At 44.0% G+C, this 15,749-nt stretch overlaps 1 protein-coding gene across 1 annotated transcript in view; it reads right to left on the bottom strand.

Moving 5' to 3' along the window:
• Positions 1-15,749, bottom strand: part of CAMK1D (calcium/calmodulin dependent protein kinase ID) — a 224,111-nt gene that overhangs the window by 79,654 nt on the left and 128,708 nt on the right. Inside the window, exon 3 of the mRNA XM_068912338.1 lies at positions 14,208-14,282. Within this exon, the coding sequence (XP_068768439.1) occupies positions 14,208-14,282 (75 nt within the window). The remainder of the gene's footprint in view (positions 1-14,207; positions 14,283-15,749) is intronic.

Here is a 15,749-nt window from a genome sequence, read left to right as displayed (position 1 = left end):
GCGACTAGCACATGATACAGACTTTTTTATTTGCTAGGATAGAGGTGGTCAAGAAGGTCATTTGTATTCACTCCCACTGAGTGGGAATAAGATACCCAAGCCCACCTAGCCAGCCTTGCCCCAGGCAGCTTTCCCCGCAGGATCAGCGGGGTCTGAAGGTTTGTATATCAAGTCAATGCCTCTCGTGCCCCCTGGGATGCTCTTCTGCAAGGCTCTTGGTGTGTTTATCGCCTATTAAGTCCATTAAGCATCCGAAGGTCTCTTTGCGTGTTCATTAAGGCCATTAAGTATTAGAGACACAGAGTTGATTACTAGTTATCTTACTTATTCTAAATATTATTGTAATGCGTCCTGGGGCACCGTCATTCCAGGCAGTGCCCTTTGGGCCCTATGTACATAAGGACTAAAAAAAAAAAAGTTGTAGACTTTGAGCTCCCTGAACACAGTTCTTTGCGTGTGAACGAGAAAGGGGCAGCCGGATCTCTTCCCTTGCTTTTCGCCCTACAGGGGACCTGGGCGCAGGGAGGACCCCCGAATCGCTCACCTCACCTTGCCCCAAGCTGCCTCCCCACGCGAGCGGGGCGTGCTGTAGTCCGGCAGCGAGCGGGGAGCGGGAGTCACACGCTCCGGAGCCGAGGGAGGCGCTGGAACCAGCCAGCTGTGCTTGGACAAAGCACTCCTTACTCCTCTGATCTGCAGTAAGCATTTGCCCCTACCCACAGCATAAAGAAATGGATATTGAAATTCTGGAGACTGCTGTTCAGTTTTGATCCAGCCTGGGTTTCAGCTCTCCTTTACCAAATAGGAATTGATGCCTGCTTTTGTTATCTTCAGCCACTGGTTTCATGCATCTGGCTGCTTCCATCTCTGTGCTGCACACAGTAGGTGAAAACCTCACTTCGTTTAAGCGGATGTTTAACTTTGGATGCCACACCTCTGCTATTCGATATTTCCACATATCTATGCTACGCGGATAAATAAATCTATGCTATGATGGTGGCCACAACATTATACTGTGAGCCACAGTGGGTAGCTTGCATTATGTTGGGTGAAGATTGCCAAACAGACGCTGACGGGATGGAGAGATAAAGCTACTACGCTTTTACTAGACTGCATAGTGTACCTAGGGAAAGGACGGAGGCGATCGATACGCAGCTGATATTATCTTTTTCAGAATAGTCATAGGTCCCAGCAAACAAGCCCGTTCACTTTTCCTCGTTCTCAGATCGACTGAAGCACTCCCTTGGCGGACAACATCGGAGGCCAGAGTCCAGTACTCACATTTCTCTTAATAACTTGCTCCACAAAGAGTAGCCCTGACTTGAGAAACAAAGCAATTAATATTAACCAGCATTAATTAGGAAAGTATTCCCTTTCTGTAGGAAGGGAAATGATAGGAGAAAACGATCTGAGACCACAACATAAATCAGTGACAGAGTAAAGAAGCCAGATATTGTGATTTTCAGACCTGCATGCTCTAACCACAAAAACATCCTTGCAAGCCTCTGGAGATGAGCAGCCTCCAGTTCTCGTTACACATAGCTGGCTAACAGGCTAGAATATTTTTTCATAGATAAAGACACCTGTCCCTTACTCATTCGCCACTGCTGTATTTTCTAGCCTACAGCAGAACGTTGTAATTCCTGCAGCAGGATACACTCAGCCTTCCCAGCACATCGGAGGCAGTCTAATGAGCACCTACCGCTGAGATACTGTGTCTGCTTCTACGTTTTGTACCATATGGTTTTGCGCCTGTTTTTGCCTCCTCATCTTTTGAGGCGGGAGCTGTTTCTTCTGTCGCTCACACCATGGCCGCGTGTACGCAGGGCTGCGGGCTGCAATGACAGGGCACAAGCACAGTGGACCAAAATTCAGAGCCAGTCCTTCCTGACTCCCTGACGGTGGAAGGGCTGTTTGCAGGGGCCTTCCTGATGTCAGTGGCACACCACCACGCAGCTCGCCTTCCTAAGTGTTGCAAAATTACAGAAAGATCACACCAAAAATGTCAGAGGGCGTCACACAAAAGGAAAGGGAACCAAACAACACAGTGTTCCTCCACCATGGGCATCCAACAGATTAACATACAAACCAGCTCTACGTGACCTGCAGCAGAACATGCGATGAGCATCCCTGGAAGATATTCCTCTCCCAGGATGTCTCTGGCATAAGTTGCTGCTGCATTCACACTCAGGAATACGCTAGCAAGTTTCTTGAGCTAGTTCAGCTCAGGTGGGTCGAGGATTAAAGGAGCAACTGCTCCAAAGCATCTCTATCGGGCTCAGCTACAAGCGCTGCTGCCTTGAGCCTGTCTCCTTGGCTTTTGCAGGCAGCAGGTGGCACTCCTCTCCCCTGCTCCGTCATAAAACAAATGCTCCAACACAGCACAGAAATAAATGCTCTCTCCCCAAAACGTTCCCAGATGCGGCCTCTGCTGCGGGTCTCCAAAAAGCGGCCACATTTCAATAGCAATGAGAAAGATGCCAACTAATGCTCTGTTAAGCTCCTGGGGGAAATGGGTGTTATAAATAGGCATGATAAAATGTCTTTCCCCAGCAAACTTTCTTTTAAAAGCATATCTCATTTCACCTGGGATCGTCTAAAGGATTGCCCAGTCTTCAGTGACAGAAATCTTACCTGCATCTCCCTCGCTACCCTTAAAACTAGGCAAGAAAGTACAAACATGAAGCGAACCTTTCAAACACAAACCTAGCTGTGAAGCTCCCTGAGAAAAAAGCAGATTTAAAAGTTCCTGGGTAGAGGGTGCCCTAATGCAGGAGGCAAAACGTCCAAAGTGCTTTGTCAGAGCGGTGCTGTCCAACGCTAACAGGAAAACAAGCATTAATCGATGGAAAAGACCTGGGACTGCGATGTGATATGCATTCCCTTAATCATAGTTATGCTTCTGCTGTGCAGCATCACCGGTTAACGTTCTGCAATACAGGACTGGCGCTCAGCTGTAGGAGGTTATCCCTAACGGCATAAACCTTCTCCTTGAGACTCAAGCCAGAGACGAATAGCTGGGTGAATTTTAATTTGCTAACTGGTTCTTAATGTAAGAACTCAAACAGCAGATTTTAGTAACATTGCCTCTCTCTACGCTCACACAGGTCTTAAAATCCTTGGAAAAGCTGTCTTCTTTCTGCAGGGACAAATGGACATCATTGAAAAGCTCTGCTGCCTCTCGCCCAAGGATGTCAGTGTTCCTTAGAGTATCATCAATCAGGGACCAAAAAAATAAGAGTTACAGGGTGGTTAAATGCTACTAACTAACAGAATAATCAGATTGAATAAATACCAAACTCCTCTGCTGTATTTTCAGTCCTCCTCTGACACAGAAACGTTTTTACAGCTAAGCCAGGATTGCACAGCCCCAAATGAGAACTTTGTCTTAGTGAAGAGGAAAAAAGGGACATAAGGATCTGGATCTCTGAACACACTTTTCCTCCACTTTAGGAAGAATGGCCTTTTCAGGGTAAAATATAACCATGTGGTATGAATCAGAACAAATGAACACATGTTCTATAAATGCACCAAAGAAAGGCTTTATCATCAGCAATATTTTCTTTTTCTATAAAAGACTTAAAGAAGTAAAAGTTTGGCCAAAGCAGACCTAACCACTGTTTTAGAAAAGAAAAATGTGGATTTTTTTTTCCATTGTGTAATTTTCCAGGGACAATGTTTAAATCAGAAAACTATGACAAAAACTTCTGCAGTTCTATAAAAATAGGTTCTGCAAGAAGAGGTAACCACAGCACTACAAAAGGAAATCAAAACAGGATTTTAAACAGGAACCCCTATTTCCATTAAAAAGTCTAGGTTTTACATAATCCTGGCCCAAACTCAGCCACAGAAAAGCATATAAATCTCCCTGGCTTTAGAAATAGTCTGCCCTGTGCAGAGCCTTTGGGACAAGTTCTAGACAAAATGTAAAGCAAGGAATCTTTCTTTTTCAACATGAATACATTTTCAACATGATGCTTTTATATAGGTCGATAATATTTCATCATCGTCTTGCTTAACGGCTTCTTTTTCTGAAGTTTTACATAGACCCTCTTGATAATATAATACAAATGTAGCTGCAAGTTAGCATAATGCAATTCTGAACTCACTTGCAGAGTCTTTAACAGAACAACATACCTGACTGTATTAATTAGCTAGAACAGAGACTGGAATTGAGATATGAGTATGCTTGGAAAATTAAGCATGTTTTTTTGCCACAAAACCATGTAGATGTCTTCTGGTACACAGCGACAAGTAAGGCTTGTGTGCCTGCTACTGTCCCCTTAGTCACCGTCTCTATAACCTTCCTCCAGAAGGAAACTCAGAGGGAAGGGAAAAACAACTTTTAATAAAGGTGTCACCGTGTGAAAGAATAGACTTGTGAATGCCGACTTTAATTTTGGATTTTGCCTCAGTGCCGCATTCTTTCATTTTAAAGCTTTCCAGGTTGTTATGAAAGTCCTTTTCTGTTTAAATGAGTGTAACTATTTAATCAAAACGCCTCCATGTAGTGCCCAAGAGGGATCCTACCATATCATAATGAATTCTCATACTGTGGCATATATGGATTTAACATTTATTATCCATCTTATTGCAAAGCCACTTCCTCCTGAAGCGAATGCTAGCTATTTCATTGATTTTAGTGCAGGCAGTAAGTGTACCACCGTGCAAATTAGCAGGTACAGAGAGAAGCAGAACAAAATGCAGAAGACTAATTCACTTCCTACGTGAACATCGAGTAACCAGTAATGAAACTTGTGGGCAAGGCACGAAAAGGAATGAGATGATTACCCAAAGCCAACAAAACGGAGTGAAAATTGCTAGGCCTCTAAATAGCCAGGTGCCTGCTGTTCAGAGAGGAAGGTCTCATTCCTGCTCTTCGGGAAGCTGTGATATTATATAGGATTGCTGGCAGATATATATTGCTGGCCCATGAATCACACTCCTGCCTCCGTGCAGTGACCAAGCTATACAATAGCAGTGCATACGCCTTCATACCAGCTATGACAGGGAGCTCTAATTGGGAGCTTGGCACAGGAACTGCTGGTGGGCTAGAGAGCGAAATTCAAGGCGATTCTGTCAAAATCTTGGTATTGCAGTAAAAATAAAAATCAAGTCACATACTCTTGCATTACGAATTTGGTACTGGCCCTTGCTGGAGGCTGGATATTATGCCAATGAAGGCTTGTGGTGCTCCTGTTTGGCTGTCCTCTGCACAGAAGTTTCATTCCTGTCAGTGCAGTAAAATAGTCAGCTATGTTTATCCGATTTATGAGCCCTCCAAACCTTTCTGTAACGTTTATGAATAATATGTGAGAACAAGGTTTATTTGGAGTTTTGGTCAAACCTCTTGATTTCTTTATTGACAACAGTAGCTTTGCAACAGTAGATACTTGAAATAAAAAATCCATTTTCATCTGAACTGTTAACATTTCTGGAAAAGCAAACAACATTGTAATAGCGTCTGTTCAATGAAAATGCAGAAATGTTTCTCCATTATCTCTTTATTCACAAGGCTACAGAGAAACAGATCAATCCCCATCAGATCTAGCATAGCTCCTTGATGCAAAATCCAAAATTTCAGTGTTGCCTTGCTACTATGTCACAGTCCATATGGGACACTTCAGACCAAGCTGATGATAATGAGTGCAAGCTCAGCAGCACAGACGCTGAAATTTTCCATGCCTCTTGAAGGTGACTGGCTGTAAGTGTTTTTATAAACCACCACGAGAAAGTCCTTTATATGTCCCAAGAGGAGGAAGACTCTCACAATTCTTGTATCCCTGTTGAAAGGCTGAACTGATGTACCTGGACTCTAAAATGGCCTGCTCCTAGCAAGGGCTGAAGTCCTTAGACACTAAACAGTACAAGGAAGCAATACAGCCATTGTTCAGTGCCTTTTGCAGAGGTGCTGTGCTTGCAGGGGACGTGGGGAGTAGGAGCTACGAAAAGTGCAGCACTGACACTATTCAGGTACAAAGCAGCACATGGTGGCCTTCAGAAGTAGGGTTAAGATATGACACTAAACATGAGTCCTTAGGGTCACACAAGGACCTCGTGGTGATGAGCAACACGGGGGAGAGAGCCTGTGAGAGCTCCGTAACATAGCAGTGTCTGCCACAGACCATGGATGAATTTAGCCCTACATGTCATTTCAGCTGGACAGGCATTTGGGAGCACCTTGGTCCTTCTCAACTTGAGGAGCCGATGAAGAGGCTCCTTCCAGGCAACTTGGCAGACAGCTATCAGGGGCAAAAGGAGTTTGGTGTTTCTGCCCTACAGCACTCTTGGCAGATTGGATGCAAGCAGGATCAAAGGGCTAAGAACAGCTGGGGCTGTCTGGTAAGTGCATATCATGCTTTTAGGATCATACGCAGTCCACACAGTTATAGGTGTCTAGAAGCCAACTTGGAGATCACTCAGTGCTCTATTAAACTGTTCCCAAAATATCTGCCTATGCCCTGATCCCTGCCCTGACTTTAATCTCTCCTAGCGTGCTTAAAACCTCTCAACAACCGGCAAGAAAAAGGAGAGCTATCTCTTCACGTTGAGCACTTAGCAGCATAACTCGATTGATGGAATAATTTTTTCTTCCCAAAACAAAAAGACATGAAACTGATCCTGGATTAATAACTGCTACCCACTTCCCAGGGGCATGATGCCAGGGATCAGTTTATTATCTGGCCAGTGGCTTGCAAACTTCTAGTGGGAAATATTGAGCTACAGTGAGATTAACTCCCTTAGCCCTTTAAGAGGGCTATCTCAAGATGGGATTTCAGCTGTGTTGCTCAATCAATATGCCTTTGAAGACTTTGATAAGGCACAGGGTTTTTTAACAATACCTTTTTTTTTAAGCTATACTGATAGACCACGCTCCAATTGCATTAAGCACTAGATATGAGTCAAAACCCAAACTTGTACTGCTTGTGTGCCCAAACGATGAGGGAGATTTCGAAGTCTAACATCCCTAACTAACATGCAGTTTGGGCCCACTTCTGCAATATGTCCATGTCAAAGGCTATGATACACCCAGGAGTCATTTTCTGAGCACTTCTCCCACATCACTGTCTGATGCTCCTAGTCGTGTTACACGTTCTCAACCCTGCTGCTGCAGTCCCACTTCATTTTCCACATTCACCAGCTAGATCCGTCCCTGGAGAGCTGTGCCTTGTATAGCAACCTCCCCCCAGTTCAAAAAACTCCAAACCTGCTCTTATCTCTAGAAGCAGCAAAAGCCTTCTTTCGACCACAGGACATAGCTGGAGCCATTTCTCATTCCACTGCAGACTTCCAAAGGTTGCTTTTCACAAATCACTGGTGCTTCATCCCACAAGCTGTGAGGAAATGAAGTCTTGCCTAATCAGAGCCTCTACATCTCTGCTCAGCTGGTGCCCATGTCCAAGCAAAGGTCCCTTGGTCCCTGGTAGTTTCTGTCTTGCAATGCCCAGATGTACATCAGCCTTCCTGGTGGTGAGCAGCTTAACTGGAAGCCCATCAAGGATCCTTGTGCATCCTTTAATACACTATTTCAGAGCACACTTAACAGACTTGGTCTCTAAGAAATGGTAGCAGGTTGCCTAGCTCTCTCAGCTGGAATTAAGAGAAAAGCATTCAATTTCCCTTCTCTGCCCAGGAGAGGCTGGTACACCAGTCGTCCTAGCAAGCACTGGGGTCTTTGCAATGAGCTATGATGAGAGATAGGGTGCCAAGGACGTTTAACTTAAAGCTGCTTCATTTTGCCTGAAACGTTAAGACTGGACCTGCTCTGGAAAAAAGTGCACAGTTTATCCAGTGACTGATTAACATAAAATTCATGAATATTTGCTTGAACAGAAATTGGAAGCAGGCCTTCCCCTGTCCTCACACTGAAATGCCCTTGCCAACAAACCCTAAGAGCACAGACTGCTGCGTGAATCTGTCACACATATTATTTCCACGTAGCATGCGGAGGTGCTGGAAGTATGGCATCCAAGCAATGTACTGTTGATTCGTGCCAGGCACTCATTCTGCTTGGCCCTCTTGAGATGCTTTCTCGGAGTCAGGAGCGTCCGAAATAAAGAAGATCAGAGCCTGTGGAGGTGCAGCTGACCTGTCCTGCACTGTGGATGAACTGACTACCGAACACCCTGGCTTGGAGTCATCAGCTTCCATGTTGCCCATAATTAGTGTCGTTCTTTCTGTTACCATTAATATTATCAGTAATAATGATAATATCCATGCCATCTACAGAAAAAGGCAATGTTGAGCAGCTTCTCTTCGATGCGTGGAAACAAGTATTTTCTGCTGTTAAAGAATCCAACTTGCTTTAATTGTTCATGTGAATCCTGTTGTGAATGGTGGGATATTTCTTTCCGTCTTTTGCATAACGTTTCACAGGCATGGAAAACAAGTATATGAATACATCTCGTATAAGAAATGTGCTGCAGCAGATCTGTGTTTTGCTTTAATTAGCAGCCTGATGTGATAGCTCCTTGGCATGCGTGTTGCTGTTTCATAACATAGTGTGTCCTTGCTAGACTCTTAAGGAAACTGGCAAACGAGGCACTTCCCTCAATTGTTTGTTGTTTTTCTTGGAGGCTGAATATTTTAATTTAAATGTCACTTTCAAATGCAGTCCATGCTCCGTCGCTCTTGGAGCGCACTTGTGCATCGAGCGTTCAAAAAACAAAGGGAATTCAGCACTTAATCACTGTTTAGAGCTTTGCTTTGTACCTCTTGTTCACTTTTATTCAGAATATAGGGTTGAAAGGCAGAATTGCAGTTGGTACAGCTTCCAACAATAATAACAACTTCCACAGAGCTTACTGCAGGCAGGCACATGCCTGTTTCAATTGCCTGCCCGAGGCCCTTATAAGATTATAATAAGCCCGTATGTGGCATGGGAAAGCTGATAAACAGCAGAAATGTTGCAGTGAAAACTCAGAGCCTATAGGTTTTCTGGGCAGAGCTCTCCTCTTCATCCGTGACTCTTACACCCAGCAGAAAGGAGCCTCCGTCTCGGCTTTGCCGTGATGTAAATCTCAATAATTAACTATAGTTAAGATGCCAAACTGGAAAACCCCCAAAGGTCAGGGTATTAGGCTCAGATTTGCTGTTCCAGATCCCTGCTGTTTTTTCTCTGGGGAAGGGCACGCACGTCTGTTTTTTTTGGAAAGGTAGAGAGAACCATTTCAAGGTCGGCTAACCCTCAAAGAAAGTGAGCTTGCTCTGAGCAGAGATGTCGAAGCCTCGAATGACCTCATCTAGGGGAGATACTCCAGTTTCCCTGGAGAATCAGAAATGCAAACTGACAGGGTCTGGGTAAAACAGTCCTCCTACGGAGAGGATCAGACCCACTCTTGGCAGCAGAGTCCCCCAAAGAGATGGAAAGCTAAATCAGATTGGCAGTGTCTTTCACTCTCTTTTGAGCAGATGCTGAAGATCTCAGGACCAGGGTCTGGCTCATACACCTCCCTTTCTTCACAGCTCAAAGGCTCCAGTCCTACTGAACACCCCTGAACGCTTCTGAATGGTCTCAAAATTTAGCTCTGACTCTGCAACTCTTCACTGAACCGTGCTCTTAGAGCCCCTGATGTTAACCAGAGACGGTATTTCACTGGACATGGCACTATTTTCAGTAGGAAAACAAGTGTGCAGAGAAACTTAGAGGAGGGCGTTTAAGTTAGATTATTACTTATCTACGTACATGCCTTACCAGGCCTAAACTGGTAATCCTTACCTCTTTGAACATTCGTGTTACCTTCAGGGGGAATTAGAGAAATGAGAAGACTTCCAAGACAGCAAGTGTACATTGCAGCCTGGAAGGTTTAGTTATTAGGAAGTGCTCTCTCCCAATAAGGACACGAAGCGCTGGTGTGGCCTGCCGGGGAGCGTCTAAGATCTCCGTCGTTGGAGATTTTTAGGAACAGGTTGGCAAAACATCTGCTGTGGTCACACGTGGCCATCCCTCTTTGTCAGTCCTAAGTAACTTCTGGCACATTGGGCTAACTTCAACCACAGCTGACAGAAAAGTAGTGATATCAAGGATATTATGTTCCTACATGTTTAAGAAAACCCAGTGGCTGAAAAGAAGAACAATGCAATTAATGTTTTCACTGATTTGTAACTTGGCCCCATATCTTCTTGGAGAGGCAAAGCACACATCCCCAAAGCAGTCACAGCGAGCAACGCACCTCAGGAGATGCATGGAGGAGTGTAGGGGAATGTGTGCATGGGTCTGGGACTAATGCCATTTAGGCACAATCTGCAGGAGATCAGGCTTCACTGCTTCATGCTTCGATGCGGGTGAACAATACAGGTGAAGTAAGAGTCTAACTTTGAGAATCCGTTCTGCCCTGCACAGACAGCCTATGTGGAAACAGCATACAAAAATCCCATTTTTAAGCATGATTTTCCAGCATGCACAAAAAGTTATCAGTACCCAAAGATGCAGCTTATACCAGTGAAATATTAGTATCTGATAATACTAAGCACAACAGGTTATCAGGGTATTTCCCTATACCAAGAAGACGAAGTAACACAGACAGCTTGGAAGATAGGGAGGGTATGGTGAATCCTACTAACACGGCCCCAAGCTACTGCACTGAACACCAGAAACCAAAAATCGTGTATTTACTCACTAGCAAAGTATACTATCATACCAAGACATAGTTCAATAAAACTTTCATTTCTGAAAGTACTTTATTTTCCCTGCCTTCCTCTGGGGAAATCTCACTCAGCATCCAAAAGGAGTGAAACCCTCTGAGTATTTCAATGTTTGCCTTTGTTCTCCGGCTGTGCAGATCTTAACGTTACAGCATGAAATCAACATCAGGAGCAGAGCAGTGGGTTTCTTGGCTTGAAAGCACATCATCATAATGCAAATATGATAAAATTTCTGTATTGTCTGTAAAATTCTAGCTGAATCACCCTAGGAGAGGCAGCTGCACTGGTAACTCCACCTCGAACGAAAGTTGAGCAGTATCTCCTCTCAGAAGCCTGCTTGGAGTTGTGCATAACTTTGCCAAACTTCAAATCACTGCATTGAAATAGCCTGTATTTTGAAAAAAATAAATGAAGATAAAATGGCCCGGCATTTCTAAGAAACAAGCTGACGCTTTGAGACAGCACACACATTCTGAATTGTCAAATTTAGAGATCTCTGAACTGGACTTTTGGTCTATTTTCAATCAAGAGGATTGTGGTGGTCTGAGCAGTTTTATGACTGCTCATAAAAACTTGTGTAAAAATAAGGGGCTGAAACCAAAGCAAGAGGTCATGTTTGTACATGAACATGGCAGGATGCACCAGCAGCTGCCTAACCCTAGGAAGAGCTCCCAGAGGGACTTGCAGGAATAAACTAAGTGTCAACTAGATACGGACAACTCACCTCCTGAGCTTCCCCTCCTAAAAACTCCTAAACAGGTACTGCCACCTGTGCTTGCCCATATCTTTAACAGACCAGACTAGACGCAATATTTAGCCTTTAAACTGGCCTGTTAATAAGCATGCCTCTCAAGCAGCAGCAGATGTACCCAAGGGCAACACAGGGAGGTTTGGGGTACTTCCAAAGGCCTTATGTAGAGTGAGCTGTGAGACGTCCAGGGACCGCAATGTGGATTTTCCACAAAATTGCAAGGAGTGTCCTAACAGCTGGCATGCAACAAAAGGTCTTCTTCAGCAAACATTAGTTAATACCCATTTAGCAAGCAATGAGTTAAAGGAGAACGGCAAACATAGTTGCGATTGGCTGTGCTCATGATACCAATCTTTATTTTCAGGAGGGGCCCTAATGTTACCTCTTATTCTTTTTATCTAAATGCTATCTCTTGGACCATGCTTGATCACAAGCCCTTCTAATTCATGTCAAACCCCAGCTGTAAATGCAGGTTACTCTTGAGAAGAGAGAGAACACACAGAAATCAGAAGCTAAAAAACCCACAAGGGATCTAATAATAAATAGGGCAGCGATGCAAACAAATAAGATAGATACCTCACGCCGCACAGTGCTCCTGAGCTATTGCAGCAACAAGTTGGTGTTACCTAGGAAACAAGAGATTATTCTCGCAGATGGAAACTGGGCAGCGAGGCGTGCCGAATCGATTTTGAGTCTTCTCAACTTTGTGGAGTCGCAGACCCGACTCCCAGCCGTTGATGCAAACTCAGAAGGCAAAGGCAGTGCAGAGGTTGCACCATCCTTGGTGCAAAATTCACGGTCACCAGGATGAGTGCCTGGCCATCTCCTCCCCTCTCCCTTGGGATAATTTGATGCTCTTCCAAGAGACTGTGGGGGAAAGATTACTCCCTGGTGTACCCTACGCAAAGGACCACGTGGCCTTGTCTGATTTGCAGCAGTGAGGTGGACTGGGCACACCGTCAAATGACTTTAAGAAAATAAGCTTAGGCTCATGTGTTTTAGCCTGCAGCTGAGGTAGATTAAGAGCACACGCACACACCGAGTTCGTCATGCCGGCTCCCTGGATGGGCGGTCATTTGTTATGGTGCTGCAGCCTGATCTCATTCAAGCGTGCAAAATGACCCTATAGTTTTTAAGGAATTGTCCTGTCTCTTTTAAAGGGAATGATAAAAAGGATCAATCCTGCTCAGCAGCAGGTTCAGTCCAATGCACGGATCCACACAACATCTTGGTCCACCCCGTAAGTACTCAGAGCTGCATCCCCACCTGCACACAGGCTCACAGCAAATGTTTTTGCTGGGGCTTCTCATCACTGTGGGCTTCAGTGAAGCTGTGTCCATTTATAACAGATAAACACTTAACTCTTGAGAAATAAACTGGCTAGGTGTACAAATAGAACTGTAACAGAAAGCATAAATTGCAAGCAAGTGTTGAACTGTGTGCAAGTGGAAACTTATACTGATAAATATTCAGTGATGTCTATGATGGCAGACTTGCATTTCAGATAATCCAATGATCTGGACATCAGAAATTTAGAAATGCTAGGATTACTCCACATTAAACAAGTTAATAATAAATAGGATTTTTTTTTTCTGAAGAGGTTAAACAAAAATAGAGATTTGTAAATCAGCTGGTCATGAAATTGATACTTCACACAATCCTCCTGTTTGGGGGGGGGGGAGGGGGAATTTGTACAATGCTGAGGTTTTGCAGCACTTCGGGCAGAAATTGAGGACTACAAAAACAGATGAAAAATATGCAGGGCACTGTTCTTCCCAAACTTCCAGTAGGACAGCTACTAATGCCACTTGCATGCCTGGATGCTACCAACAGATTTGCGTAGTCACCCAGGAGTTTGGGCTTCCCATGAGGTTTTAATTCAGACCTGCCTGTAACGCATGCTTGAGGCTGCCCGATGGCACCTCTGGTCCTTCACAGTCGTGCTTTATCCCTCTGCCCTGCCTGTCTGCTCCACTCTTGTTCCAAGCGATCTTGTCATTGAAGAGGAAGAGAATAGAGAAGGTAAGAGGAAATGTTATCTTCAATTCATGTTTGTTAACTGATTTCAAAAAGGAAGAAAAGCAAAAAGGAAGAATGAGTATCTTCCTGGCACTTCCATCCGTCCTGCTAGGTGACCTTTCAGCCATGTGATGAGAGGGTCGAGTCACCCAGAGCACATCCCACTTGTGACAGCACCCTGCTCTTCCCCGACGGGCTCAGAGGCGGAAAGGGAGAAGAAGAAGGGCTCTAGTTGTGCCAAAGGGGCGCTCACGTAAAGGGTTAAAATCTATTTGACCCTGCTGTCAGGCCTGAGCATCACGTTCAGATGAGGATGAAACTTTCCTGTAAATTCACCACCACTGCACATACCGTCTTGGATCATCTCTCTCTTAGTACAGACCAGATTTTTGCCAGATTTCACTTTATCGGGTGGATTTCTGTCTTTCATGTCAAACAGATTGAAAAAGGAGAGCAAAGGGGGGGAGCTGAATTTAACTTTTCTTGAGTCGCAGAGAACTAAACTGTGACAATTCTGTAGGGCCACTTTTGATCCCCTTACATAAATCTCTTTCCTCTGATTTGATTTTTGGGACTATTCACACAACACATCAGTCCCAAATTTCACAAAGTGTATGGCAATCTGGCCTGCCACACCTGAAGCCTCATCCCACCCACCTGCCAGGGATTTCGCAGACTGCACCAAAGAAGATAAATACCTCTCATGCAGCCCATCTTTTTGATCAAAGAACAAAATCAGAACAAGAACAGTTGACAATTTTGACAAGAAAACTTAATTGGCTTCAGTACTTACAATTGCATGACCAGATATAAATGGTTCGGACTCTCATATATGTCTTCCAGGGCAACTATATTTTCATGCTTGATCCTGAAAAAGAACAAGCAAGGTAAGCAAAAGACGAAATGGTGATTTTTCTAAGTAGCTGCAAAACAGAAAGCTTCTTTTGTCAGTGCTTTTTTTCAACACCGTAAAATACGACCTTGACTGAAGTAAACAGTCATGAGTGCTTCGTAGTCCAGAATAGCGTGATTCCTTCAACGTGCTGAGAGGCCAAAATGTTTAATGATTATGTATTTGGGGCATTAGCAGCCTACAGTTCCCGTGTCAGTCAGATGAAGACGGTTGAGTTCCCAGGGCAGCAGCAAAACAGGGTGCAAGGGTGTGACAGATGCAGAGCATGGCAGTAGAGAGAAGATGATTCTTAAGAGAAGAATCATCTGTACAAACAGGCATCCTATTAACTACTCAGAGCAGTGCCTGTCCAGACGTGCAGCTTAAACAGTTATGAGCCATTTCCGAAGCGTACATTTAACTTGTGTAAACCTTATAGGGACAACCGGTACAACTTCAAGGGGCAGAGTATGAATTACACCAGTTGCAGCCAATTGTTTCAAGAGCAAGAAGGATGCAGGAGACACTAAGCAGAGACTGCTGATTAAAGAACATAGGCACCCATTCGGAAAGAAAACAGTGCATTTACCAGCAAGGGCCAAACTCTCTAAAAGTTTCAAGGTTCAGCTAATTAAGATGCTTAATTACATGTCAGGACCTCATACCTGGCAGTTGTAAGCACCCTAAACTCTCCGTGAAGATACGGAAAGTGGAAGGTCCTCTGCACCTGGCAGCATCTTTCCTGTAGGAACGCAGGCTAATCCAGTTCCCTCAGAATTCAGTGGAAAGATTATGACTGACCTGAATTTAGACCCATAATCACTTATCAAAAGCTGCACTTGTGTAAGGACCTTCACACACAGGAAATTTAACATCAACAATAAGTGAGCCCAAATATAATAGGCTACAGGACGTTAGAGCAACACACATGTGAGCAGGCTCTTAGCTCTCATAAATATCTGGGAAATTCCATGATATTTTAGTAAAATTTCCAGGTACACTGCATCACAAATCAAGTTCTCAACATTGACGATAGGAACCCAACAGATCACCCCCTTGTCTTTAAACAGCACTAGGTCTGGAAGCTATAATTCTGTTGTGCAGCTCTAGTGCCTGGTCCTTTAAGGGTTACAGTTAGGGCACAGATAGTTTTGTCTTGATGTAGTTAGGTGGAGTTACTTTAGTATCCTAAATGCTATTTCGAGAAAATATTCACTTTCTAATGGAAATTATCATATGTATTTCTCCATACTCCTTTATGTACACATACATACACACAATCATTGATGTATCTCATATCATCATGACAAGAAGGTGGTTTTAATACAAATAACCTTTTTTGCATGTGTCATAGTAATACCTGTTTAAAGCCTCCAACCTAGACTACAGTACTTTTTTTATCATGCACGTATTAATGCTTTGCATTTATATTTTTGAGAACCT

The sequence above is a fragment of the Struthio camelus genome, chromosome 1 (genome assembly GCF_040807025.1).
Source record: "Struthio camelus isolate bStrCam1 chromosome 1, bStrCam1.hap1, whole genome shotgun sequence".
Lineage (NCBI taxonomy): Eukaryota > Metazoa > Chordata > Aves > Struthioniformes > Struthionidae > Struthio > Struthio camelus.
This window is presented reverse-complemented; position numbering and strand designations above follow the sequence as displayed.